General features: G+C 41.6%; 2 protein-coding genes across 2 annotated transcripts in view; both read right to left on the bottom strand.

Annotated features, from left to right (window-relative positions):
• The window catches only part of LOC146833058 (beta-1,3-galactosyltransferase 2-like), a 301,893-nt gene that overhangs the window by 147,021 nt on the left and 127,146 nt on the right, over positions 1 to 27,726 (bottom strand). The gene's annotated exons all lie outside the window — the stretch shown is intronic.
• LOC146833059 (beta-1,3-galactosyltransferase 2-like) overlaps positions 2,386 to 27,726 on the bottom strand; it is a 42,048-nt gene continuing 16,707 nt past the window's right edge. The window contains exon 2 of the mRNA XM_085600681.1: positions 2,386 to 4,744. Within this exon, the coding sequence (XP_085456807.1) occupies positions 3,714 to 4,682 (969 nt within the window). The 5' untranslated portion in view covers positions 4,683 to 4,744 and the 3' untranslated portion in view covers positions 2,386 to 3,713. The remainder of the gene's footprint in view (positions 4,745 to 27,726) is intronic.

Below are 27,726 nucleotides of genomic sequence, written 5' to 3'. Positions count from 1 at the left end.
CAAGAACATTATTCACCAGCGGTATCGAGACGTTTTTATTGTTGCCTGAAAGCTACTGGACACACAAGGAACTCTCTAGCAGGTGCTTTGTAAACCTGTGTTATTTCTAGCATGCCCACCCCTCCTCCCCACACACCCCGAGGTCAGCGCCAGGTGCGACTGCACCAGTTGCACTGCCCTAGACTTCTGCTCTGGTCTCACAAAAATACATCTGCAATGATTGCAATAACCAATTAATTATTCATAATATAAAAAGGTGCATTTTCCAGCAAATAGTTTAATTTACATGTATTTTTCATTTAAGGTGGGTGCATTAATTCATATGCAGTTGCCACGAAAGAGAAAAAGCAATAAAATACTTATAGAATATTATGTTGCTTTTAGCCATGTCTTAGCCCCACCACAACCAGGCTCAGGGTCACACAAACATCAGAAATATCGCCCAAAACTGTTTTGCTTCCTGTTATCCGTAAATACTTTACACAGAAAATGTTAGAAAAAACACTTAAAATGTGTTCTACAGCTGCCTTAATGACTCCTGCCAGATAATTCAAATTTTTAAAGACCGAAAAGCCATGTCAAAAATGAATTGAGACCAACTTAAATAAAGTTCTACTTAATTGTGTTTGGGCCTTTCCAGAATCATAAAAACTGAACAGATGGCTGCCATTTTCTCTGTGAAAGGTGACAAACCTAACTTCAATCGCTTCATGTTAATCAGTGATACTCAAAGTACAGACCAGAGGCTACAAGTAGCCCTCTTGAACTTTACATGCCGCCCCTTCGTCAACATCAGCACTGGGCTGCTGTTTCCTCAACTCAGCTAACATTAAAAGATATTAAATAAATGGGCAAGCTTTTATTTGAAAGTTAGTTGCAGTTAAAGAGTAAGTAACATGGGTGTCCTGCACCACTTAACTTTAGGAACACCTTCATTTTTAAAGACATCTTGCAGAAAATGTGTAAGAATATGATAAAGCCTCTTCAAAGTTCAAAATGTGTATTTCATTAACATACAGAACCATTTCACCTTAGTAAATCAGATTATATCAGTTCATTGAGAAGCATTTTTTATAAATGTGATACTTTTCAAACATTAATTTAGAAACACCCCCCCCCCCCTTCACCATAACAACAATTCCAATAGTGACCTAGGAGGTAACTCAGTGTTATGTGACCCCTTTGGTTTGCCGGGGCTGCTATTGTATATGAGCAATATTAGAGTTTATTAAATCAAACATAGGAGAAGGTTTTGTACCTGAAGTCATGTATTTCAGAGTCCTCTTATATGTGATAATGAATAAAGGAAGGAAAGTGATAGAAAACAACATTGCATTGAGACTGTGGTCTCTGTGATTTCATATGCGAAAATAAAGTATAAAACTCCTCAACTTTGGGGTGAGCTAGAAGACTTTCCTATTCTACTAGGGATGCTGTCCATTTTTCTATTGATTGTGCAGCCCATTTGGGATTTATAATATTCCTAATTTTTCCATCCTCTGTATAACTGCATTTAAAAGCCTTCATGGCATTGACTGTGTACGGCTTTAATTTTGGATTCTGTAATAAACCCCTTCAACTTGTCTGTGAACTAGAACTTGATCATTGAGTGGACCCAAATCTTGTATTAATTGATTTTATTTTTTGATGCTGAAGGAGATGACTTAATGCGGGGACACATTTTCTCAAGAAATAGAGTTTTAACACCACCTCCGATCCAGTGAAATGTGGGAGCACTTATTGAGATAAAGTTTGGGTGTCTCAAATTGGAGTACTCTTTTGTTCCCACACATGCATCATACAATGTCAACCTTCCACAATTCTGCCTCCTATGTCCCCAATTCAGTGGACAGTAGGGAATGCGCCCACTTCATATCATGTATATATGAGCTTGCACAGGCAGAATCAACAGTTGATTTAGCTGTACCAAGGTCATAGCCTTGTCATGCCCACAGCCCACAACTTAGTAGGGTTTGGTTCTTACACCAATGGTGAAGGAGCAATGGATTTATCAGCATCAGAACATGGTTCCATCCACCAGCATTCAGTGTGTGGTTGTATAAAGAAGTAAGAAGCTGATTGGGTTCCTTGACCTACCATTCCCTTATGCCTAGCTGAGTACTGTATCACACACTGCACTCTCCTAAAAACCCACAGGAGAATCCTCTAACATGCTTGCTCTGAGACTTGCTGACAGTTTTCAATTTTCTGCCAACTGAAGGCTCTCGTTAAATTCAAGATTTTGGCGCCTCTTTTATCAGATCTGTGTGTATTGTGCCAAACATTGCTTCTCTTCATCACAACACAGGCAAATTCCCCAAATGTTTGATAGATCAATAGTTCTGTACCTACAATTAGTGATGGCACGTTTCAAATTGTGCTATTTCTTTCACATTCACATTAGAGTATTAATTGTACAAGTAGGGACACAAGTGGCAGAATATGGTTGAACTTGAGGTATTTTATTTAAACATTTTTGGACTCACTTTGAGTGGTATACACATGGCAGAGTGGTCACCACAACCAACCTTCAGGTCCACACCTTCTTAAGTTGGTCAACATTTCTGAATTTGATTTAGGCTCATTAGTTCACATCAAGGCTACCACTTCCATTCATCTCTCTATGCAGTGTGAGTATGGCCAGACATGCGTCTCACCTCACTCTTCCACTGGGACTCAAGCTGCACATCACCAATGAGCCTCAAAAAATGGAAATATACATTGGGTTGCTTGTATTCCCTTTTAGAGGAGGAGGTGTCCTTGCAATTGGGTTGGATGGGGCTCTATCATGAATGATTTGCATATTGTTGGTCTCTATCTGTCAAGGCACAGATGACCTAAAATTATGGAATGGAATGCCCTCTGGAGGAATTACTAATGGATTAGAGAGGACCAAACATTTCCATTCACCACTTATCTGCTTTCTGAATGAGTGGATCTTGGGAGAAACAGGTATGTCCACACGTAAGTCTTGCGCTTACTCTGCCACAGGAATTTCAGCTGCACTTCACTTATGTGGTGCAATAGACCTGACACTTTTGTGGGGTTGCTTGAGTTCCCATTCAGTATGGCCTATGAGTTCTGGCTGTACTCTCTATTTTAAAGTGGAACTAGGACGCACTTGATATGATTGGGCCCTTCCCAAATCATACAGACAAGATTAAAAAGGATGGAATTAACCCAGATTATTAATTATGTGGTGTTTATAACTGATTCAACCATTTTCAGCCTCACTTATGTACTGGGTATGCCCAGATGTGGATCCCAAGCTTGCTGTGCCCATGGGCCTCAAGCCTCAACTCACTGATGAAGCCCAACAAGTCTAAAACACATCATGGGGGCTAGTATTTCCATTCAGCATGGCTGGGCTATCCCTACTAGTGCTGAGCCAAGACTAATCTACAACTGATTGGATGCTGTATCTAAATGCTCGGGCATGTTAAAGAATAATGCACTGGAATTCCAGCTGAGTAGATACTAGTGCTTCAGACATTCAACATTTTTACATTGTCTAATCCCATTGAATGCACATAAGTCTTAAGCAATAAATTAACTAATTAAAAGTGCAATATTTCATCAGACCAGCTGATGTCTGGATGTAACAGCCTACATGCTAATTCTTCCAACCCCTTTGGTGTCAAAGTGTGATCTAGCATGGCTTTCTCAGGTCCCATATTTGGCCAGAGAAGTGTCAGCCTTTCTCCTTACAAAGCTCAACAGCTCGTTACTGCCTCCACAAAGTCGGGCCAGAAATGTTCAATTTCTTCCTTTGTGTAATGATGCACAGTGATCATCTTGGTAAACTTGCACCGGTCATACTCTAATCGATTTCCGCTGAAAGCAGAATTGAGGGAATTGGTGACCTCTATCTGCAGTCTCTCCAAGCAAAGTCCCATGAACACATCCTCCATGTGGAGGGGTGTCACTTGAGGGGCAATATGGTAAATCTTTGCAGCCAGGTCACCTGAAAGCACATACCCCGTCCCTGAGCAGTATGTGGGGTAAACATCTTTTGGGTAGACATCGCTTGACACAAACCATTTTGAGTTATTGATACGATGAGGTCTAGCAAATTGTATGACTAATCCAGTGAAGTAGTTCTTTTTGGCAGGAAGGTTAGGCTGGAGAAGTTGGTTGACCAGAAAGAATGGATTGAAGAACATGTCGGTGTCAATTTTCATGACATAGGTGGCATTGGGGCAATAAGTGGCCACCCACTCCATGCCCATCATGGTCTTCAAGGTCAGGTTGTTGTATGTGTCCATGAAGTCCTGCTGTATGATGTCCCCAAATGTAGCGCTCTCATTCCTCAACAAGGCCTGCTTAGCTGCAAAGACGGCAGGTGGCTGAGGAGCACCAAGAAGAAACATTCTCATGATGTCAATGCCAGGGATCAATGTCTCGTTACCCCACGTCTTCCGAATGACATCTCGGGTGGTAGCTTCTTCTGGTATGGACGGGATTAACAGCAATAGAAATGGTGTGCGGCCTACGCACTTGTGAGCCTCATCAAAAAGGAATGAAAACTTATTCTGTGGTGGTTCCGTCGGCACTCCAACGCTTGGTGTGACTAAAAGTTCATTTATCGATTTTCCTTTGTGTATACTATAACTTTGCCAGAAAACCAAAATTGAGGCAACCATAGCCAGTCCGATGTAGAGCCGCTTGGACATATCTGGCATTTGCTACTATCACAACCTTAGTTTTTGCTTTTTTGACAGAATGATCCGGTTTGGTGGTGTATCTGCAGTGCACAAAGGGAAAAAAGTGTTACAAGGAAAGAACAGAAGATAGACTTTCAGGTATAACAAAAGCTAGCAGCAGAGCACAGTTTTCCACCAGGCACAGATGTGGCTTCTTGCTGCTGAGAAATAATGATTTTTGGAAATGAGGCAGGAAGTATTTTATGACTTTTGCCCATATTTCGAGCATAGTCGACGGATATGCTGTCACAAACGTGGCGGATATCCTGTCCTCTATACTACAAGCGTATTATAGCCTACGACACTTACGGCAGACGGGATATCTGACATGTTTTGACGGAGTAGAAAATCTGCCAACCTCTAAATAAGGCCCTTTGTCTCCAGAATGCCCTTTAACACTCAAATTGTAATCAATACATTTGGGAAATTCTTCTTTAAAGTATATTGCTTATATAATTGTTGTTGGGCAGATTTAACTCTAGGGAGCTGTTGAGAGCGACCTTTTTTACTGTCACAGATAACTTGCTATCTCCTTATATCATGGAAGCCTGCAAAACATATATAAAAATAAGTTTCTTATTACAATGTAGTTGTGACCTTACTAGCCACCTGTAATTCGAAAATGGCATCGCTCCCCTATTGTAATAAGTTATTACAAATTACGTCACAATGCCTTCTGCCTAAATTAACAGTGTGAGAGTCAGGGCAGAATTACAGATGTTCTTTAAACAAAGAATTGGATTACTAGCTTTTCAGCTCCTTTGGACTTTTTTCCACTGACATTCCAGTACATAGCTGACATTTATATTAGAACTTTTTTGCAGGGCTGCTTTCATTACATGAAAGAATGTGTCTTTCTGTTTGTTACTACACATTGTGAACTACAGTCCTTTTTTAACGTGATCTATGTTAAACTTCATAAACGTTTTATTTTTGTAATACGTTACAAGCTGCATATTGTTATGTGCAATCATATTTTCTCTTTCATATGCTTTCTAGAGTGGAAGGGTAAAAGAGGAAGTACTTTCCATGCGGTAAGGAGCATACCATAGCAGGTAGCGGTGGTTTTCCTACCTTGGGTTCTAAAGGTAAGATCATGGTCGAGCCAGATGCCCAGGCTCTTTATTTCCTGTTTTGGCATCGGTCCAGGCCCCATGCAGGACGGCCACAGATTGTTAGAGTTAAAAATTGCTTGGTTGCCCAACAGCATGAGCTCGGTCTTGTCACCGTTGAGTTTGAGGTGGGAGGAGCTCATCCAGCTGGCGACTTCTTTGAGACATGAGCAGAGGTTCGTGGGAAACTGCTCTTCCTGGTTCAAAGCCACAATAAGCTGGGTATCGTCTGCGTAGGTGACTAGTTGGATTCCAAAAGGGGCTACTATCTCTGCTAGTGGGGACATGTACACATCAAAAAGTGTAGGGCTCAAGGAATAGCCGTGGGGGACCCCACATTGGAGTGGCACTGGTCGGGACCGGGTGTTGCCTTCAAATACCTGAAAGAATCTTTCTTCCAGGGATGATTCCAACCAGGACAGGGCCTTGCCTGTCACTCCCACTTTTTTGAGACGGTGTATCAGGATGCGGTGGTTCACCGTGTCAAAGGCTGCACTAAGGTCCAAGAGGATGATGGCTGAGGATCCTCCAGAGTCAAGAATCTTTCTTGACTCCTCCACCACCGCTATCAGTGCAGTCTCAGTGCCCTGGCCGGGACGGAAGCCGGTCTGGGAGGAATGAAGCAGTTTAAAGGTTTTGAGGTGCGCGGAAAGTAGGCGATTGACGTATTTTTCTGCGACCTTGCTAATTCCAGGGAGTAAGGAGATGGGGCGGTAATTGAAGTAAATGAAGTGGCAGAGCGTGTCGTTAGCCTCCTTGGCTTAACGACACACTTCGCCACTTATGAAACGCAGGGCTGCACCATATTTACAAGAATATGGTGCAGCCCTGCGTTACCCCATGCCCTGGCGCTAAATATAGCAACCTAGCGCCAACGCAGGCACCCTTGCACTTTCGTGCAAGGGTGTCTGCATTGAGGGGAAGAATGTTTATGTGCAGGATGGTCCCCCTTCCTGCACATAAACAATCTTTAAATGCCGTTTTGTAACTTCTATGTGTGCTGCTTAATGCAACACGCATAGAAGTTACAAAACAGCATTTTTTTTAAATTAATGTTTATGTTCAGGAAAGGGGACCTTCCTATACATAAACAATCATTGGTGTTTTGCAATTTCCATGTGTGCTGCACAACGCAGCACACATGAAAACAGCAAAAACGAGGAGAAATCAAACATTTCTCCTCGTTGCGCATGGGTAAGACCAGGTGTTCCCTGGTCTTAATTTTGGTGCTGCCCCATATTTATGCTGCTCTTGTAAATATGGGGCAGCGTAAACATCAATGGGTTTTGCTGTGGAACGCCCACCACAACACCCATTGCCATCTCCTTTCATGCTAGGTATGAAAGGGGGCCTTATTTACAAGGCAGCGTTAAGCCAAGTTAAGTGACTTAATGCTGCCTTGTAAATAAGGCGAAGCTCCTATTGCCACCACAACACCATTAAAAGTGACGGTCTGGTGGCGATAGGCACTTGTAAACTTGCCCCTTTGTCTAATTTCCTTATTATAAGCGATTTATGATGTCTCTAGATGACTGTAAAAGAGAAAAGACATAGCTGCTCAACTGTAATTCAATTCAAAAATCTTTATTCGGATATTGGTATATCCATAAAAGCACAAGTCTCATAATAACAGAAGGGAGTACACAAATCCTTTAGTCGTAAAAATAATAAGGTAAAATCGTACATAAGAAAACATATAAAGACAAGTAAAAATAGTTAACAATAAAAAGCCCTATAAATCATTTGAGGTATTGTAAGCTAATTAAAAACAAATCCATAGACAATATCCATTAAGTTCATATAAAGCAATATATCAAATCAGTTCAATAAAACGAGCTTCATAAAGTGCACATTGTGTTTAGGACGCGTACTGCAATTTTTAGAAAAGTGCCTACACAAACAGTTAATTCATCATCTTCCAACTTGCGAATTTCCATGTAGGCTGCATCTAAATGAATAGGCAAGATTGTTTTTAAAAATGGGATCAGAAATTGTTTAGTGTATTCTTTGTAGAACTTACAAAAAAATAGGAAGTGGAGTGTTGTTTGCCCACTCCTATCATCATTTGGGCATGGTAATTGATCTAAATTAGCAGCATACCCCGAAGGGAAAAACAATAAAAATTTAACTGTGCCAGCCCTTAAACGGAAGAGGAGTCCTCTCTCCCAACGACGTATTGATTTTAAAAGATAACTAGATGGTATGTTTGATACATCCGCAATGGGCATATAAATTGCTACAGACTATTCTGGGTGTCCCTTTCGTGTCTCATAGTTCTGTTATGTTCATAAAGAGCCCCCCAGAAGACTTTTTAATTTGTACCATCAATTTTGGTGGGGTTTGTAAAAACCAATGCATGGGTAATGCTACTCAAGCTCTCCCTTACTGCGGCAAGCCATGGTATTTCTTTTCCCTTGTCACACTTGAGACAGTCTCCTATTATCTCTCTGGTGAGGGACGCTGCAGGGTTTTTCCAGATAGCTAGCCAAAAAAGGGCAGAGCGAGCCTTTATTTAATCTTCAACATAGTGCAATTTTAATTCGGCATGGCAAATATATTGTTAGGTGGAGATTGGTGCTCCCAGGATTTTTCAACAGAATCTATTTTCTTCAAGCCGGATACTATTACTCTTTGTGTAGCCCCATACCGCCGCACCATATGTCGCTGTTGGAATGCACTGTGTTTTATAACTTTTGAAGAGCGCTAACATTATCCCTGCCCTTTTGGGCTGTGGTAAACCAAGAATTGAATGAATAACTTTGGAAAACTTATTCTTGCTATGTACCACATGGTCAACCCAAGAACTATTGGCAGAAATAAATAGCCCCAAATAGGGAAAAGTGCTGGTGCATAGTAATTTTTGAATGTCTACAGTAATAGTGTTTAAAAGATACTTTTTCGGCCCACAAGACATGATAAATGATTATTTTTTAAATGTGTCCACAAATCTAAACTACCCATAAAATACACAAAGCCTCACACTAAAATACGTAAGGCATTAGGTGTTCGACCCATTAGGACCGCATCGTCGGCATACAGTAGGGTGGGGACTGGCTTACCATTAATTCTGGGGACATCATTAGTAAGTAAGATCAAAGATTTATGTAAAACATTAATATTTAGAATAAAAAGCAGTGGGGCCAGGACACACCCCTGCCTTCACCCCTCTGTTGACTCTAATGTCAACAGAAACCTCCCCACTCTTATTGATCCTCACACGAGCTCTCAGGTCCTTATGCAGGTAGGCTAAAAAATGAACTAAAACCTCATCTAAACCATATTCTAAAAGGGTAGATCATAAACAAGACCAGTTAACAAAATCAAAGGCCAAGGTGAGATCCCTAAAAGACAAATATACAGGGGATTGCTGGGCTATAGTATACTTCCCAATAATTCATTTGAGATTCAGGCATTGTTCGTTTGTACCTACTTTACTTCTAAATCCCAATTGGCACGGTTGTGAAATACGATCCTCCTCGGCCCATGTCTTTATCTTGTTATACAAAATCCTCCTTAAGATTTTCATAGTATTATCTATCAGGGAGATTGGCCTATAACAGTTAGGCTGGGAACGGTTGCCCCTTTTGAAGATTGGTACAATAGTACTTGTTGACCAAGTACTTGGAAGTGGGACATTAGTTAAATTATTAAAAACATTTAATAAAAGTGGCGCTCAGAATTCAGGTTTAAACTTAATTAGATGAATAGGCAACCCATCAGGTCCTGGGGCTTTATTTCCCATACTTCGATTAATAGCATCTTCAACTTCCTGTAAAGATAGGGAGGCCTGATACTCTAGTGACGCCTCATTCTGTGTTGGTACTGAGTAGATCGTAGAAAAATGGGCAACCCTTGTCTCACTAGTTATATTGCAACTTATCGAACACAATGGTTGGCCAAGGGATCTCATGTCTTTAATCGCAGCCCAGAAAGCATTCCCATTATTTAGTATGGCGGTATGTGCTAGTGCGTCCCAGTGCTCATTCACAAGTTCTTCTTTCCTTTGTGAGACGGCTCCCTTATACTTTTTCCTTATTGATTTAACAAGGGAAGGATTTCTGGGGGTTGTTGAGAGTGCCCTACGAAGCTGTCTATTAATTAGTGAACATTCACGATTAAACCATCTTGGTCCATGTTGTACTCCCGGGATTGGTATAGATAGTATGGATTGAATTCCCTCACATAATTTTGAGAAGGCACCAATTACCTCTGGGTTAAAGTCATGTAATGACAAAAACTTGGGTAGTCCCTAACCATCTTAGAAAAGAGATCTGTGTTGTTGACCCCTTGACAAACCAATCTTAGGTTATCTGTAGAGGGTGTCATGTTCCTGGCACCACACTCATTATTGTATATTGGCTTTGGAGCAATTCTCAGTTCTATTGTAATAGGGTTGTGATCGCCATGAGTAGTCGGGACAACCTTGGCTTTCATTAAACAATCCTCAAGGATAGGGGAAATAAAAACGTAATCTATAGTAAAGACACTACACCTTCCTCTAAATGTTGGTTCGGGGAGGTCTTTTTTGTTGGTTACCGTAGCAATTGCCATCACATTGATTAGATTATGATTTAGCAAATGATCACGTAATTCAGTGCCCCTATTACATCAATGTATCTTAGTACTGGATCCTGTAATGGAGGTGATATCCCTAGGAATGTTGGCGTTAAAATCAACCCCCAAACAGATACCAACAATATTACCAAATCTGTTGTGTTGTTGTAGTGATTAAATAAAATTAAACAAATTAACAAAATGTATATTAGGTGCAGAATAAAAATCATTATTATAAAAATTAATTAAACATATAGACACACCCCTTCTATATATTAATGCTTGAAATTGATCATCTCTAGTGTCGAAAACCTTTGCACTACCTCCAGCAGCAATATTGACCCAGATTGAAAGGCCACCAGATGGATGATCAAGCTTAGGAATTGGTGCAAGGATATTAAATCATTCAAAATCTTCGATATATAAATCTTGCGTAGCCCAGGTCTCCTGAAACAAAAGAATATCCTGCTCTTGTACTATATCTAGCCAATCTGGTAAAGATATTTTTGACTCTAAACCAGCGACATTCCAACTTAATACTTTTAAATTGCAAACATTAGTTACTTTATTTAACATAACATATTCAATTGGCTCTAGGAGATGCACATCTATATTCGATGTGAAAGTGGATTCATTGTTTACCAAAGGTGGCATTAGTCAATCCTGGTTATCCAGACCAGACAATGGTAGGAACCTGTTGTGCTTGAATGGGTGGGGGGCATTGTTTAACAAGGGCAGAGGGACCGGCTTATAGAAATAGCCCAACGGTGATGGGTAGATGTGTGTGGAGTTGGTAGTAAAGTCTTCCTGTGCCCTCAATAATGATCTAACCATGGACAGCCTGTGAAAGTTAATCACTATGCAGTCCCCCTCGATGTTCTTCGATTACACCCCTGCCCACCCTACTCCTCCTACTATGATGATGTTATTCATATCTGACACCTTAAACCTCCTATGTTTGGATAGCCAGTTCACATATTTATTGTGTAATTCATGCCAAGTCTCTCCCTGTTCTTTCTTAAGGGTTGGCACCCCTGCCAGCACTAAACATGGGGACATGCTTCTGGCGGCAGTCCTTAGTCCTCCATATTGGACTCGTAGTGTCCCTTTCTCCTGAGGTTAGGGAAGCTACTGCCTGACTTTGAGTTCTCCCCGGATAGGCTAATCACTGGGTCGGACTGGCTAGTGGAGGGCAGGTTTTGAGCAGTCCTAGATATGTTTCGGGCATTTTTAAAAGACGGTCGATTTTCATGCTCATCATTGAGCTTGGGTAGAAAGAATTCCTTAACTTTGCTACATGTTACACGTGAATTATCAGGTGAGGAGCCTTTGAGCAGAGTTGGGATTGGGATCAATGGATCAGGTCTCGACCCAGCATCAATTAATAAGGACAAACCCTCCCCTACAGTAGCAGCAGTCTGAGTAGTCTCTAGTTGTACACTCATTTTGTTCATTATGGTATCCAAATGGTCTAAGCGTTCCCAAAGCAAGGTGAAGTTCTTGTCTATCAACTCTTTAATTCGTTCAAAAACAGTATAAACAAAGGTATCAAAAAGTGAGTCCCTGATGACACTTTTTATTTTATTTATTTATTTTTATCTATAAAGTTTTATGCGCGAACATAATCCCGAGGGATAGCAGAGCGCTTTACAATAGGATGGGTGGAAGGACATAGATGCAAATGTATGTGTTGATATAGAAGATGTAACATCAGTCTGTGTGCTAATAGAACTCATTTGTGCCACATCTGGGTTATGGACAATCAATGGAGGCTGTCTCCACGAGCTTATGATGGTACGTGATGAGCTTGAACGAGTGGGTTGTTTTCTTTTAGACCTGGTGGGCTTCCTAGGCTTCCTTTTGCGCTTGGCCACTGGAACTGTAGCGGGCGCTAATGTGTCCATGTTTGACTGCGATTCAGGCACATCAGCACCCTTAAAGCTGCCACTAGAGAGAGCTATATTGTTAGCACTAGTTCCCTGGGATATCGTGGAGCTGGGTGTAATTATAGGAATATGACTGGCTGCGGATTGGGTAGCTGAATCTACTGGCGACCCTCCTGCTGTTGGACCATTCAGTAATGCCTCACTTCCCAGGGATAAACGTCGTTCCGTGAGTTCAATTTCACTATAAACAATGCTAACAACCCTTTCTAACATGCTATCCATACTAGTGGTAGCAGGGCGCAGTGTCAGTGTGCCTGTGAGCTTTCCCATGATTAGCACTTCAAGACTGTTTCGATGTAATGGAACACTCACCTCAGTCACTTAATCACTAACTGTTGGTAGATGAAAGAGGGGTAGCCCAGCCCTACCTCTACCTGGCGCTGATGGGCCCGCACGTGTTCCCCGCTGCGGGAAACCGGCTGCGTCTTTATGGCTCTCGCGTATACTGGTGCATCACGTTGGCGGTGTCAGCCGCGTTGTTAGCTGGGGGCTGTAGTCCCTGTTTACGGGAGGGGGCAGTGAGTGATGGTGCTGTGGTTCCTGCGCTGCGGGAAACCGGCAGCGTCTTTATGGCCCTCGCGCCTCCTGCTTCACGTTAACAGCGTCAGCCGCGTTGTTAGCTGGGGACTGTAGTCCCTGGTTACGGGAGGCGGCAGGAAGTGATGACGTTGTGGATCCCCCTCAACTGTAATAAGTTATTACAGCTGAGTTCTGATGTCCCTGCCAGAGCAAATAGCCAAGAGGAAAGGCCACAGAGCAAAATTATAGCTGCAGTTTCAACAACGAAAATATGAACCGACGTGACTTTTCCTTATTCTACTTGTTTTTCTACATGAAGAGTGATCACCAAAAAGTAAATACTTATGGCAATTATTGTTTGCAATACTAGGTAACTGTAGGAAAGAGGGTATCCGTATGCTTGTTTCTACACATTCTTAACTAGAGCTTTTTTTAAATATGACTTAAATTAAACTGATTCTAATATCTTTTTGCAACAAATAGCTAACCACTTTTGGTGTGCTTAATTTTCCACTAGAGATCATTCAGAACAAAACACTAAGGAGTTAAGCAGTTTGGGGCAAGATTGATGGTGTTACCATTTATTATAAAGAACAAAGTGCCCCATCATACATTTTACAAATTTTGGAAGTCACCTGGTAGTTCCGTGACTATATATAGGAAGTCTGCCATCTGCTGCATTCCTTTATATGGTCAAAGAACTCCTCGGTGACTGCCAATATTCTTATAATGAACCACAGGTGTAATTTATCCCATATATAAAGGACCTTAGGGGCATATTTATCAAAGTTTTGAGTCACTCTTGCACCACACAAGGGCGACGCAAAACCTAGGGGGCAAATATATCAAACTTTTGTGTCACATTTGTGCCTCGCAAGGTAACAAAAGGGGGGATGCAAAACCTAGATGAGAATTACCAAGTCAAGCAAGGTCACCTTGCGTGGCCCTGTGGTGCTTGGTAAATGTGGAGTAACGCAAGGCAGTGCAACTCTCTGCTTTGAGTCACTCTGCCACAGGGAGGTGTTCTATGGGTGAAGAGTGGGTGTTCCCACGCATCCACCAATGGATTTTGACACATTCCCAAATTGACCTGAGTGATAGACCTGGAAATGCGTCAAAATGCTATAACAGAATGCAGCACACACAGAAAGAGGAAAAAGTCTCAAAGGATTGTTTTTGTGCCAAAAATTCAGGCAGTATTGTTGCAATGGGGCAAGGGTGTCTGCATTTGAGCTAGGCATCTAAAAGTGCACCAGCAACAAGGAGACAGCAGTAATGCAACAAATCGTGATACATATGGAGCATTCCTGCCCTCTCCCTTTTCACTCAATGCAGCATAGCATATTGTCTTGTTACATTATTTTAAAAAATGATACAAATGAAACTGATATATCAGGGCATTAGGATTTTTAAAATTTTATTTTTAGAGTGTTATATAGCGCAAACTCGACCCAAGAGAATCAGGTATCAGAGCACTTTACATGAGCACCAGTTGCATTGCAGACAGACACATCCATTTTTGTTAGGCACGGGGAGATTAAGTGATTTGCCCAGAATCTCAGGATGTTGAGCGTCCCTGCCGAGACTCAAAGCCAGTTCCCTAGCTTCGGGGTCGACCGCTCTAGCCATAAGGCTACATCCTCTGACCGATTTGTCGCTCTCTGGAACAAAATGCAGAGCTAAGGTTTAACAGGGCAATTGTCGAGACAAATAGGTTACTATTAAGTTGATCACATCTTCCACTCACGCTGTAATGGAGAGCAAATTTGATAAAAATATCTATCCTCCTGAAATTCACTTTTCTTTTTGATACTGTCCCCATACATTTTAAGACATGGAAGATTAAACTAGTTTATATGTTCCTCCAAGGCTACTAGATTTGCAAGGAGAAAGTTGCACAGGAAATATGACAAGGGTGGCATCACGCTGCCTGATTTTCAACTTTACGCCTGGGTCTTCCAACTAAAAAACTCCAGGTCATTGCTGTATGATGGGAGCAGGTCTAGGGGTAACCAACTAAGGAAAGCCTTGTTAAATGAGATGAAAGGAGGAGAGACTAAGTTTATGCACAAATTTGGTGACATGAGGTACTTCAAGAAGGAGAGGCTAAAAGTCCTGCTGGCGGCCGCCCTATCGTGGTCACAGATCAGACGAGCAACACAGCTTTTGTATTATATTAATTATGCCCCTGTGTGGACTGTACGGGCACCCACGATTGCCTGAAAGATAAGCTAGCTGTAGACTTAAGAGAAGCAGGCATTACAGGGCTGGGCCAGATCCTCCAGGATGGAGTTTCAGACAGTGACAAAGGGTGCTGTATCGAAATTTAAATTCTACCAGTTGCATAGCTGGGCTCGGGCTCTGGGAGAGTGACACAAATTAGTTGGAGGAGCATTCAATTAACGGGCCTCAATGGAAGAAGGAGGTGGCAGTTTGGTATGAGTTAATCTTGGATATCTCGGATGAAGACCTTGGTCTGGCCACTTCCTTGTGAGGGAGACATACTGCCTAACCCAAGGATAAATCAGTTATGGCAAGTATCTTTTCACTTTTTGTACAGCACGGTTAAATCCGTGTATCTCAGGATAAACCATTTATTTTCCCTCCATAAAGTGTTCTGGTCACCTAAGAGACTATCAAAGCTGCGGGGGTCAGAAAAGGCATGTTATAAGAGGTATGGTCTGTGGGACGCTAATAACTTTTATATGTGCCTTTCATGTTAGTGCTCTGTCCCAGTATTTAGCAGTTCTGGGGAGAGGTTGGAAGGTGCTGAGTGCCATCTTTCAGATCCACATGGACGTAAGCCCCGAACTAGTTATCTCTGGGTGGTCACCTGAAGTGGGAGTCCCCCACGGGGTGTTCTACTTAATTCTGCTGGGGAGAAGAGAAACCTGCAAGAGGTGGATATCCTCTGTGCATCCTACTAAAGCTGAATGGTTCAATTCTGTGATATGTGTGTGTAAGATGGATCTGAGTTGTCCCCACTCCAAAAAATCTAAAGTGTGGGCCCCTTTGACCACATGGCTTGGAGAAGACAGAGAGTAGTTCTCAAGGATAAATAGGAGGTGCCTGGGTGTTAGTTGCGCTCTGTGCTTGGTCGAAGATTACAACCAATTGGGGTTATATCAAGGTGCCGGGTATATTTCAGCTCGTAAAAGTCAGAACCCTCTTCCCACACTGAGAATCCTAGTATCCCTTAAGAGTGGATTACTTTGGTAGATGGAGAGCTAGGTGGTCAGCTGGAAGTGAGAAAGGCAAATGAGGACCTGAAAAAAGATAAATAGGGGCCTCTGTCTTCAGCCTTGTTCCTAGTGTATATGGCCAGTTGGCCACATGACTTGCGCTATTCTTAGGGCCTTATTATGAGTATGGCAGTACATTGGACCACCATATTCGCGGCGGCAGTCCAACCACCACCACACTGTGGGCCCGCCCGCAGTATTACGAGTTGAGAGGAGGTTGTGCAGTGGTCAGGGAGCTGCAATTTGCTGGTGGTGCCCGCTGCACCAGTGAGCATATTATGAGTTACCTGTCCACCGCCCTTTTCATGGCAGTGACCCCACCATGAAAAGCGAGGTGGAGAGGCAACAAAAGGGGTCCTAGCAGGGCCCCCGTGCGGCTCCTGGGCCTGGAGGTGCATGAAGGGAGGCACATGCTGTGCCTCCCTTGAATTGCACCTCTGTTCCTGCATGCTGTGGCATGCATGCCACACTGTGCAGGAATGTGCTGCAAGAGAGCGGGCTGCATGTTAAGATCCCCTATGAGCCTAGCAGCCCACCACTGCAGCACCTTCCGCCCAACCAGGATTAAAGTTCTGATCCGGCGACCGGGTGCAACACTGCTTAGGTGGTCCTCCAGTAGACGGAGTGGTGGTGGCACCACTGGAGGACTGCCAAACTCGTAATAAGGCCCTTGATATATACAGTGAAGACTATTTTATGTCATAAATAGCGTGCCGCTTGTGGGTATGTAATTCAATATATTCCACGGCCAATAGCCAAAATATAACATCAGATTATCGTTTGACACCATTATTTAAAGAAATTCTTTGGCAGAAGCACAAAAAGTGCTCTTTACAAGGTTAGATTAAATTCCTCACTTGGCGCATAGTGAGTGTTGAATTAAAAAAAAAATCCATGGCTAAATTTAGCTCCCTATCCAGCCTTGGTTTAATAAAAGAGCCTTCCTCATGATCAAATAAGAATGATCCCCAAATCCATAATTCCAGCATATAAACAGTTTATTTTTTCCTCAAATAGATGTATATATGAGGTTCAATCTCTTTAATGACCCACTGCATCCATCAAACTGAGGACAGGGCAAAGTTGCATGACATTCAATGGGAATGTCGTTGCAGTGAGAATTCTCCTATGCAAAGCTTATTGAAGGACACAGTTTCCTTGAGCAAATTAAAAAAATTCTGGCCTTTTGATTGGCATGGAGCTACGCAATTCAGTCTCCACCCTTATGAGTCATAGAACTGCAATATTTACATGCATTTAGTACTATATACTCTATGGCCCTAATTAGAATGTCGGTTGGAAAGCCTCCGACCACAGGCCGGAGGCTTTCTGACCGACATCCTTGGTTTGAATCCTGACCTCGTATTACGATTACAGCAGACCTCCTCTCTCCGCAGCCTCCAGTTGAGGGCAGAGGCGTCGCTTATGGTGCCCTCCTGTAAATCCCTGCACCGTGTGGCTGGCACAACAGGGATTTAAAATGACCCCCATTTCTCTATTGGAGCTTGTGCTTCGGCCGGTTTATGATCGCCGCACAATCTCCCATAGTGAAATGGGAGTCTGAGACCGCACCATGAGTGGTCGCATTGTAATTGCGGTTTCAGACCACTGACCCGAGGTCGGTCGGTCTCGAAACCGCAGGGATGTCAGTCGAAGGAAACTCCGATCGACATCCTAATTAGCCCCTGTGTGTCTTAACTTTATTAACGTGGAGTGAAGCATTCATATGTACTACTGAAGTGAATTAACTGAAAAAGACTAAAGGTTTATAAGCGTGTACATATTAATGGTTAGCTTGATCATGAAGAAATGTAGTTCTAACGTGTGTTTACACTTTTGTTTAAAGTCGTATTGCATTTGTGGAAAGTGCATTGCATGTGTAACCATGAACTCATTAATTTACGTTTGCATCTATTTTTGTTGCATTTTGAAGCTATACGTACACATATAATCATGGGTATTTGGACAAAATATTGAAAATATTGTGTAACATAAATATTGCGTGAAGAATATCGTGATACATAAATATCGTTGTATGTAATGTTGTTGAGAAATCGATTTTAGATGTGGTATTTAATATCAATGCAGATAATATCAATGTAAATAATATTGTTGTAAATATTATCATGTGTTAGTGAAAACTAGTGTGTAAAATTATGTAATTTTTGTTATGCATTTGTTTTTATTTATAGTACATTATTTCAAATGTTGTAGTTAATGATGTAGTTAATTATAAAAAAAAATTGTTTTAGTAATTTAATTAGTTGATATTTTGTTTTTTTAGTTAATATAAATAGGTATATATTTTAAGGAGTGAGATGTTGGGTTTATAGGGAAAAAGTGTGGGGAGTATTTCAAGAATGTATTGTGATTAATTTAGAAATGTAGAAATGAATTAAAAAAAGTTGTAGTGGGATGTTTGGGTTCTAGGGGAAAAGGGCAGGGAGTATTATAAAATATACATTTTTGTGGTTTCATTTTCATTTTCATGATTGAGTAGGATGTTTGGTGTATATAGGAATAGGAAGGCGTGTATTTTAAAGTTTTAAATAATAATAAATTTGAAACGAGTTATATATTGTGTTTACATTTTTAGAAGTTGTATACCATTTGCTATTACTTTTAATGAAAATATGTATTACTGTTTATTTTTTGTGTTTAATTTTGATAAATGTAATTTATTTAAAAATTCAAATTGAAATTGTTTTGTACAATTCATATTGCATGATCGTTTAAAAAAAAAATTAAATATTTTTAAATGCATCAATGTGGGACCTTTTTAATTTTTTGGGGTGATTTATTACAATATTTTAAAAACTGATAAGTTTAACAAAATAATTGAAAACTTTTTAACCTTTAGAAATTTGTTACAAATATTTGAAATTTAAAAAACAATTGTAACATGTATTTAGAAATATAATTTACTGATTACAATATTTTAATGAAATATTAACCATTTCAAATAAGATTTATGAACACATTTTAACCAAATTGTGTAATATATGAAAATGTTACATTTAATTTTATTATGGTATTTAAATATGTTCTTTTTACTGTCAACACTCTTTCCTGGTTTATGTTATGGTTCAAGTGGAATTATTAAATGTTGGAAATTTTATTAGTGTGATAGTGTAGTGTGAATTGTAAATGTTGTTTGTTTAATGTAAGGTCGTTTTGTGACTTTAGTTAATATGTAGCGAGAATTTTAAAAGTTGCTTTTTGCTGTTGGAATTGTTTGTTGAGATAAGTTGTATTGGAATGAGAATGTACAAAGTTGCTTTTTTTTTTACTGTGCAACACCTTCCTTGACTTAAGTTATATTGTAGTGGGAATATTGACAGTTATACCGTTGGTGTTTACTGACTTCCCTGAATTAAGTGATATTGGTGTGGGAATAGTAAGCTTTGTATGTTTAATGTGGAAAGCCTTCAATGACATAAGATTTATTGTACTGGGAATGGTTAATGTTTTTTTGTGTGGAACACCTTCCCAGAGGTTAAGTGAAATTGGATTCGGAATAGTAAATATAGTTTATTGAGTGTACAGATACTTCCCTGAGTTAAGTGACACTGGAGTGGGAGTAGTAAATGTTGCCCCTTTTGGTGTTGAAAACCTTTCCTTAGATAAGTTGAATTGCAGTGGAAAAGGTGAATGTTGCCTGTTTAGTGTTCAGCACCTTCCCTCAGTTAAGTTAGATTGGAGTGTGAATAGTAAATGTTGCCCCTTTAGTGTCTAACACCTTCCTTGAATTATTTTATGTTGGAGTGGGAATAGTATATTTATTTAACCATTGTAATGTCCAAATCCTTCCCTGAGATAAGATTTAGTGCATTGGGAATGGATAATGTTGCCTCTTTAGTGTATAGCACATTCCCTGAGTTAAGTGATATTGGAGTGGGAATAGTAAATGTTGCCCCTTTACTGTCCAATACCTTCCCCAAACTATTTTTGTTGGAGTGGTCATAGTATATGTAACCCTTTTAGTGTCCAAAACCTTCCCTGAGATAGGTTTTAGTCCACTGGGAATGGATAATGTTGACTTTTTGGTGTGCAGTACCGCCGCTGACTTAAGTTATATTGGAGAGGTAATAGTAAATGTTGCCCCTTCAGTGTACAGCACCTTTTCTGAGTCATTTTCTGTTGGAGTGTGAATAGTATATGTTATCCTCTGTTATCCAAACTCATGGTGGCGTGACGATGGCTGTCTGGCCACCACTGCACCGGCAGTCTGACTGCCCGATTATAACTTTGAAGGTCGGAACGCCATTGGACCGCCGCTACCACCAGGGAATCATGGTCCCTGGTGGTGGCGCAGCGGTCAGGGGCTCACAATATGCAGGCAGTGCTGCTGCAGCACCATCATGTATATTATGAGTTTCATGACTGCCAGCAGTCTCATGGAGGTTCTTACTCCATCGCACTGAAAGGGGTCGTGAAACAAAGAAGGCCCTTCAGGGCCTCCCATTGCCCCATGCATGTTGGTGCATGCAGGGGGCACATGTGCCCTCCTGTGTGCATGCAACCCCCAGTTTCAGCAGTGCGTGAACTGCCTTGGTGCTCCCACTGCTGTGCCCATTTTCAGAGGCACCGCCGAGGGACTGCCAAAGAAATGCCTGCCAGGCACAAGAAAACTCATAATCTAGCAGGCAGTGCTCAGACAGGTTTGGCAGTGTGGGAGTAGGGTGGCGGCATGGTGGGCCATCTCCCACACCGCAAAAGTCGTAATCGGGTCCTTAGTGTCCAAAACCTTCCCTGAGATAAGATTTATTGCATTGTAATGGATAATGTTGCCGCTTTAGTGTCCAGGATCTTCCCTGACTTAAGTTAGAGTGGAGTAGGAATAGTAAATGTTGCCCCTTTAGTGTCCAACACCGTCCCTGAATTATTTTATGTTGAAAAGGGAATAGTATATGTAACTTTTTCAGTGTCCAAAACTATTCCCTGAGACAAGTTTTTGTGCATTGGGAATGGATAATATTGCCTTTTTAGTGTGTAGCACCTTCCTTGTGTTAAGTGAGATTGGAGTGGGGATAGTAAATGTTGCCCATTTAGTGTACAATACCTTCCCTGACTTATTTTATGTTGGAGTGAGAATAGTATATGTAATCCTTATAGTGTTTAAAACCTTCCCTGAGATAGGTTTCATTGCATTCGGAATGGATAATGTTGCTAGGATCCTGCTGGTGTCAGCTGGTGTCAGCGGTGTTGTGGGGGGATGGTGGCTGTCTGACCGCCAGAATCGTAATCAGGCAGTCGGACCACGTAGAATACACCAGTCGGACAGCAGCATGGGTTCTGCAGTCTCGCGACCGTCGAAGTTGTAATATGCCTTATAGTTTTTAAATATGTTTTTTTTAAAGAAAAATGTAGTTAGTGCAAGTATCTAGACTTTTAAGTTATATTTATTAGAACATTTTTTTTTTAAATAGCATATTACATACTTATTTGTAGTTATTAAATTAATACACAGAAAATGTTTCAGAATACATTTGTTGACAGATCTATTTTTTTATTTTTTATAACATTGCTATTTTGAAAATATTTAAACAATATATTTTACATACAAATAAACGTTGGTAAGTATTATACATTTGTTTTATATATTCAATAATATTATATGATGTATAATATTTAATATATTTTTTCTTATTTCGAAATTTATCAAACATATAGAGTAAAAAACTGTTTTTGAATACATTTTTACTGATATACAATATGTACATTTTTTAGCATTGTAAACTTTTTTAACATTGTAACATTTTGTTAGACATTTTTAAAGCTGGTATTTAACAAACAATTTTTAAATATATATTAAATAATTTTATATATGATAATATTATTTAATATATACTTTACAATTTGTGTAACAATTATTGATAGAGTTTTATATGTATTACATTTGTAATTTTTTTTAGCATTTTAGTAAACATTTTCAATACATTTTTCATGTTTTTCCCCTTGCTTTCTATCGGAGATAGTCTTTCTTTTTCCCACTAACTACATTTAGTACTCTATACCTGTTAATTTTAGGTCATTCATGGAGGAAAAAGGTCACAGTTGGGAGCTGCTTTTTGTAGGTGAAGGTAGGTTTAATTTGAACTATTTTTAAGGTAATGTAAAGGTAGGGGGAGGTAGTTGAGTGATATATATGGTATGTAGGGTGTTATTTTAGAGTTTATTGTGGGGTGTAGTGTTTTTTATAGTGTTTGGTGTTGCATTACTATATGTTTTGGTACAGCATGTATAGGTTTGTGCATTGTTAGTGGTAATGTATAATTTAGTGTAGAGTTGAATTATGTTGTGTGATGTTTGGAGATGTTATGATTTGTGCGGGATGGTGTTGTGTTCATTTTTTGCAGGTGTTTTTCTGATGGAGTTGGATGTCATTTTGTTTTTTCAAGAAAATGTTGATTAGTTTATTATAACCTAATTTGTTTACTGTAGATTACTTGTTTTTCGGTTTTCCTGGAGTGGTTGGGAAATGTTACATATTTGTAATTATGTGATAATAGTTTGTTGGATAAATTGTTTTTGGGAAAATATATGATGTATTTTTAGAAGCATGTGTAGGTAGTTTTATTTTTATGTATTAAATAATTTGAAATAATTTTCATATAAATATTTTTATTATGTCAGTGAGTATTTCAAAATGTAGCAATATGTCTTATAATAACATTATTTTATTATCTCTAACAAATACATTTTCAAATTTTTGTTATCTATTATATTGTAGGTTGGATGGTTGGTAGATTATATCTGTTGTTTAGAGGATAGATTTCATTTTCATTTCTAGGTAGTCTTGTCCTTTGTTGTTTATAATTAGTCTAACTTTGAATTGTAAGTGCTCATACATTGTTCTGGTTTGTTTGGTTAGTTTAGGACCTATTCATGTTACAGATTGTTCTAGTTTAAGGGCCTGATTCTGAGTTTGGCGCAGCAGCGCCTCTCTGCTGTGCTAAGCCCGCAGATGGACTGCTGGCCGTATTACGAGTTTTAAAAGTACAACTCATAATACGGTCAGTGGTCCTTTGGCCTTTCCCAAAGCGTTGCCTTGAAAACAGGCGGCCCAATGGGAACGGCCAAAAAGTTACAGCACGGCATGGACAGTGATGTCCATGCCGTGCTTGAACTGGGGGGAATACAGGCAGGGGGCACATGTTGTCAGGGGGGCACATGTTGCCATCTATGGCTGGGGGAAATGGGGGCCCTGTAGGGCCCTCCTTTATTCCTGCACCTCCATCCCTTTCATGGCAGGGCTTCACCATGAAAAGGCTGTCGGTCCAGGAACTCAAGATATGCTCAGAAGGACTGCGCCAGTCCCTGCTCAGTATAATGCCAACTCTTCCCTGGCAAGGCCCGCGATGCAATTTTCAACGCTGTAACCGGCAAAATGGTGGACCGCCACTCCTACGAGAGATTCCACGAATCTGGCAGTCACAACACCACCAGACTCTTAACCAGGCCCTACATTCTTGGTAGCTTTGTTATTTTTGTAAGGCTTGTAGTAGTTTGTGTAGGGTAGGCCAATTTCTTCATAGTGTGGACTGGAAGGTATTATTCCATCCTTCCACTGTTTTGTTTGTTTTTGGTTCTTGTGCTAAGGTGCTGTCATACATATTCCACAAGTGTATATGGAAGTTTGGCTGGCGTCTGTGTCCTGACCTGTGTAGTCTCTTTACCTATGTGTCTTCGAATTTTGTCTTTATTATTGTGGTAATAGGGACTTTCTAGGGATTTGCTAATGATATGTTGTAATGGTTGGCATCTTCAATTACAGGGAAATAGGCTAGAGCTATTCATTTTTTCCTTTCAAATGCAAATTGACTGTTAGTGGCATACTCCACACTTAGGCCCTCATTACGATGTCAGGCGGACGCCATTGCAGGAAAGAAACCACCTGACCATGGGTCGGTGGTTAGGCATTCCCAATTAAGATTCAACCCCACATAGCGGGGTCAGAAACTTCAATTTTTTAATGGGAGCTTGTGCGGGAGCTGAAAACACCCGCAGCACGAGTTCCCATTGAAAAATGGATGTTTATAAACATCCCTGGGCTGTTTGGCATGCACCTCACAGCACCTGCCACACAGTGCAGGGATGCTGAGGTGCCCCCAGGCCCAAATGTGGAGGGCCAGGGGGGAAGGGAGCGATGCTAGGGGCCGCCAAAGTCCATTTTTGACATCCAATCCATGTTGGAAAGGCCGACATGGATTGGGTGACGGAAACCGACATCTTAATCACAATGGTGGAAACGCTGTCTTTAAGGCATTATCAGGCCTTTCTGACTGACCAACGGGCTCCTTGTGCCCATCGGAACCACGTCAGATTCTCCTTCCGGTTTAAACTCCAACCGCCATCATCCTAATACGGCGGTCGAACTTTAAACCTACCATGTCGGGTGGAAAGCCTCCGACCAGCGGTTGCAGGCTTTCTGCTCGAAATCGTAATGAGGGCCTAAGTGTAGATTTTCTGTAGGTGACACCATATATTTTGAAATGATAGTAATATCCTTCTATAGCTGTGAGGGGGTAAATGTTTTGTATACTTTGGATCATAGCTTGCTTGAAATCAGTAACAATTTTTTGGGGGTAGTAGTTTTTTTCGCTGCTTAAGTTGGGGGTAGGAGTTCTATGTAGGTACTGGTTTGTTTGTTTGGCAATAACGCACACACAAAAGGTATGTTAGTTTTATGAAATTCACCATGTATGGTGTAAAGTTGATGGAATGATTTGGGACACATTTAAAATGTGCCATCCGTCATCCATGTTTAACATTGGCCTAGTTTTATAAGTCTGTAGAGGTAGCAAATATTAGTATTCATTTGTCATGAATTTATTTATATACAATAGGCATTGCTCCTCTTTGTGTATTAATCCAAGCTCAGGGGAATTTTTATATCTCTATGGGCCTCATTATGAGTTTGGTGGTGCGTGACTGCACCGGTCCCACACCGCAAAACCCGTGTAGGAACCACCCACCAGATCAGGAGTTTTCTCCTGGTCTGGCGGACAATTCTTTGACGTTCCCAGGGCGATGTCTATGAATTAGGCACTGCAATGGGAACATCATAGGCAGTACCTGCCCGGCATGAACTGCTGCACTCCTTGCTGTGCAGGTACTGGGGTACATGCACACGGGAGGGCACATGCTGTGCCCCCCTGTGTGCATCCACATGGCTTGAGGCACCAGTCTTTCCTCTCCACCACAGTGTTCATGGCGGGCTCACTGCCATTAAAACCCTGGCGTAGAGGAAACTTACAATGTGCTTGGTGGGCAGAGGGCTGTCCCACAAAGCATATTACGGCCTCAGGACCGCCACACAACTGCCAGGGAACGGCATTTGGAAAGGTTGTCCGGTCCCAGGGAGGCCCGACTGCCTTAGTCGTAATAGTGGCGGTCAGGAGACCGCCACTGTGAGGCTGGCAGTCCGTGGACTCATAGTAAGGGTCACAATGTTTTAGGAGCAGCTCAGGTTTCGCTGGTAGGTTTTTTGGTTCTGGTTATAATGCATTTTACGGTGGATATGGAAGGTAACTGACATGTTATATGTTCTGGTACATGGGGTAGAATATCTTTCAAGGATTTGTGTTGTAGGAGCTAGTACTTGCTTCTTTTACATTTTCTAACACTTCTCTAACTTCTACTTATGTTACATTGGGTATGTGGTTATGTTCTTTAACACTAAATACTGTGGTTTCTCTGGTAGTCGCCCTCCCATAACAATCGTAATATTTGGTACATTTCTAATTAATATGCTGATGAGAACTTTTTTCTTGATTGTATGTGTATCCCATTTTACATAGGGCCTGAATACGATGTCGGAGGGACTGCCACAGGCCGTCGGTGGCAGTCTGCCCAACAGACAGCACTTTGGTCCAACCGCTGCATTTTGATGCATGTGGTTGGACCGTCAGCAATCGGAGGACGAGCACCGCCTCCACCATGAACTCAAATCCTGAGGGGGTGCAAGTTTGAATCGCAGTCCCGACAAGAGGTGGTGCCGAGGCAGGCACTGCTGGTGGGACTACGATGTTCCTTTCTGACAGCCTTTCATGGTGGGAAGACAGCCATGGAAAGGCAGTTGGAAATGGACTTTGAGGGCCCCAAACAGGGCTCACAAGGGACGGGGTCCTGTTTGAGGCCCTCAAAGTCTGTGCCCCTGGGGGCACATGCATTGCCCCCCACGCACCCCATGCATCACATACTGCATGGCACACAGTGCATTGATGTGACCAAAGTGCTCATTTACACTACGGCTTGTATGATGAGCAAATTCTGACCATCAGGTAGGGGGGCGCATCGTAATTGGGCAGTCTGCGAGAGTGGTCGGTGGTCCGACCACCCAATATCATGATCAGGGCCAAAGTAAGGGGTCTATTAAGATGGCAGTTGGAAAAGCACTCCGACCGCCATGGTAGTGGGAAAATACCACCCGCTAGGACCACGGCATAACCGCCGGTCCAATTAGTATGCTCCGCAGTCGAAATCCGACCGCGCCAATCGGATTGCGGCTTTTAAAATTGCAGCGGTTGCTGCTGCCAGCAGCACTGCCCGATGTCCAAAAAGGCATGTCCAGCATATCCCTGCACTGCATGGCAGGCACTGCACAGTGCCTGGCACCTGGTACAGGGACAACCATAGGTACCCACACAGTGCACCCAAACACATTGGGGGCCCGCAATGGGTCCCCGGAGACATTCTCCGCATGCCTTTCCATGGCGCTTCCACCGCTGCAGAAAGGCTGGCTGCCGCCGGCATCATAATCATGCCGGTGGAGTCTGGCCCTGCACCGGCCCCATTTTAGCGGTCCAGCTCCGCACGCCACCATGCTAATGGGACCAGCGGTTTTCTGAGTTGCGATCGCGGGCGGATGACCGCTGCCGACCCGGCGGTTGCCACCGTCGGCCCGGCGGCGGACATCCACCCTCCATCCTAATTAGTTTCCTCCCTTGTGAAGTAATACATTTGGCGCCTTCTGCTATTATCTCTTAAATAATTTACAGTTGAAAACATACTATTGTTTCTTTGCAAACTTACATATATATTGTCTTTTGAACGTTTCTGCTGTTGGAAAAAGTTTCTGCAATCTGCTGTTTTTAGACCGGTGGTTTTATCTGTTGGAACAAAAAAATTTTGTATTGCTTATAACGCTTTTTGGATGTTTGATGTTTGAGGGGGGTTAGGTTGATGGTGTTGTACCTATTGCTGTTTTACTGGTTTTAAAGTTGTTTTGTATATTACTTTTTTGTCTGCTTTTCTTGGGTGCTTTGTGCTGAAGTTTGTTTGAAGATGGAAGAATCTGTAGAAAAGGATAAATTGTTAAAAAAAAGTGAGTTAATATTTCTTTATTTGGATATGTTGCTTTAAAGTTTACTTAGTTTTTTTTTTAGTTTAAGCAGAAAATGTACTTGGTTCAGTTAATATGGAGTGTATAGGGTGAAGGGTTCTCCGTTGCAAGGAAAATACAGCAGAATTACCTCCTCTTCATGTGTTTGGCGGCGCTCCCACCAAGCCATAGCAACCAGCAATGCCCCGGGGGTGGGCACCCCGGGACATTGCTGGAGCTGGCCCTGGGGGGTGGCGGTCCCCATGGCCATGTAGGGTTCCACGAGGGGGAGCTGCGTGCCCCCCCTCCAATAAAAGTAAAGCC

This window comes from Triturus cristatus, chromosome 4_2 (assembly GCF_964204655.1).
Source record: "Triturus cristatus chromosome 4_2, aTriCri1.1, whole genome shotgun sequence".
NCBI lineage: Eukaryota > Metazoa > Chordata > Amphibia > Caudata > Salamandridae > Triturus > Triturus cristatus.
This window is presented reverse-complemented; position numbering and strand designations above follow the sequence as displayed.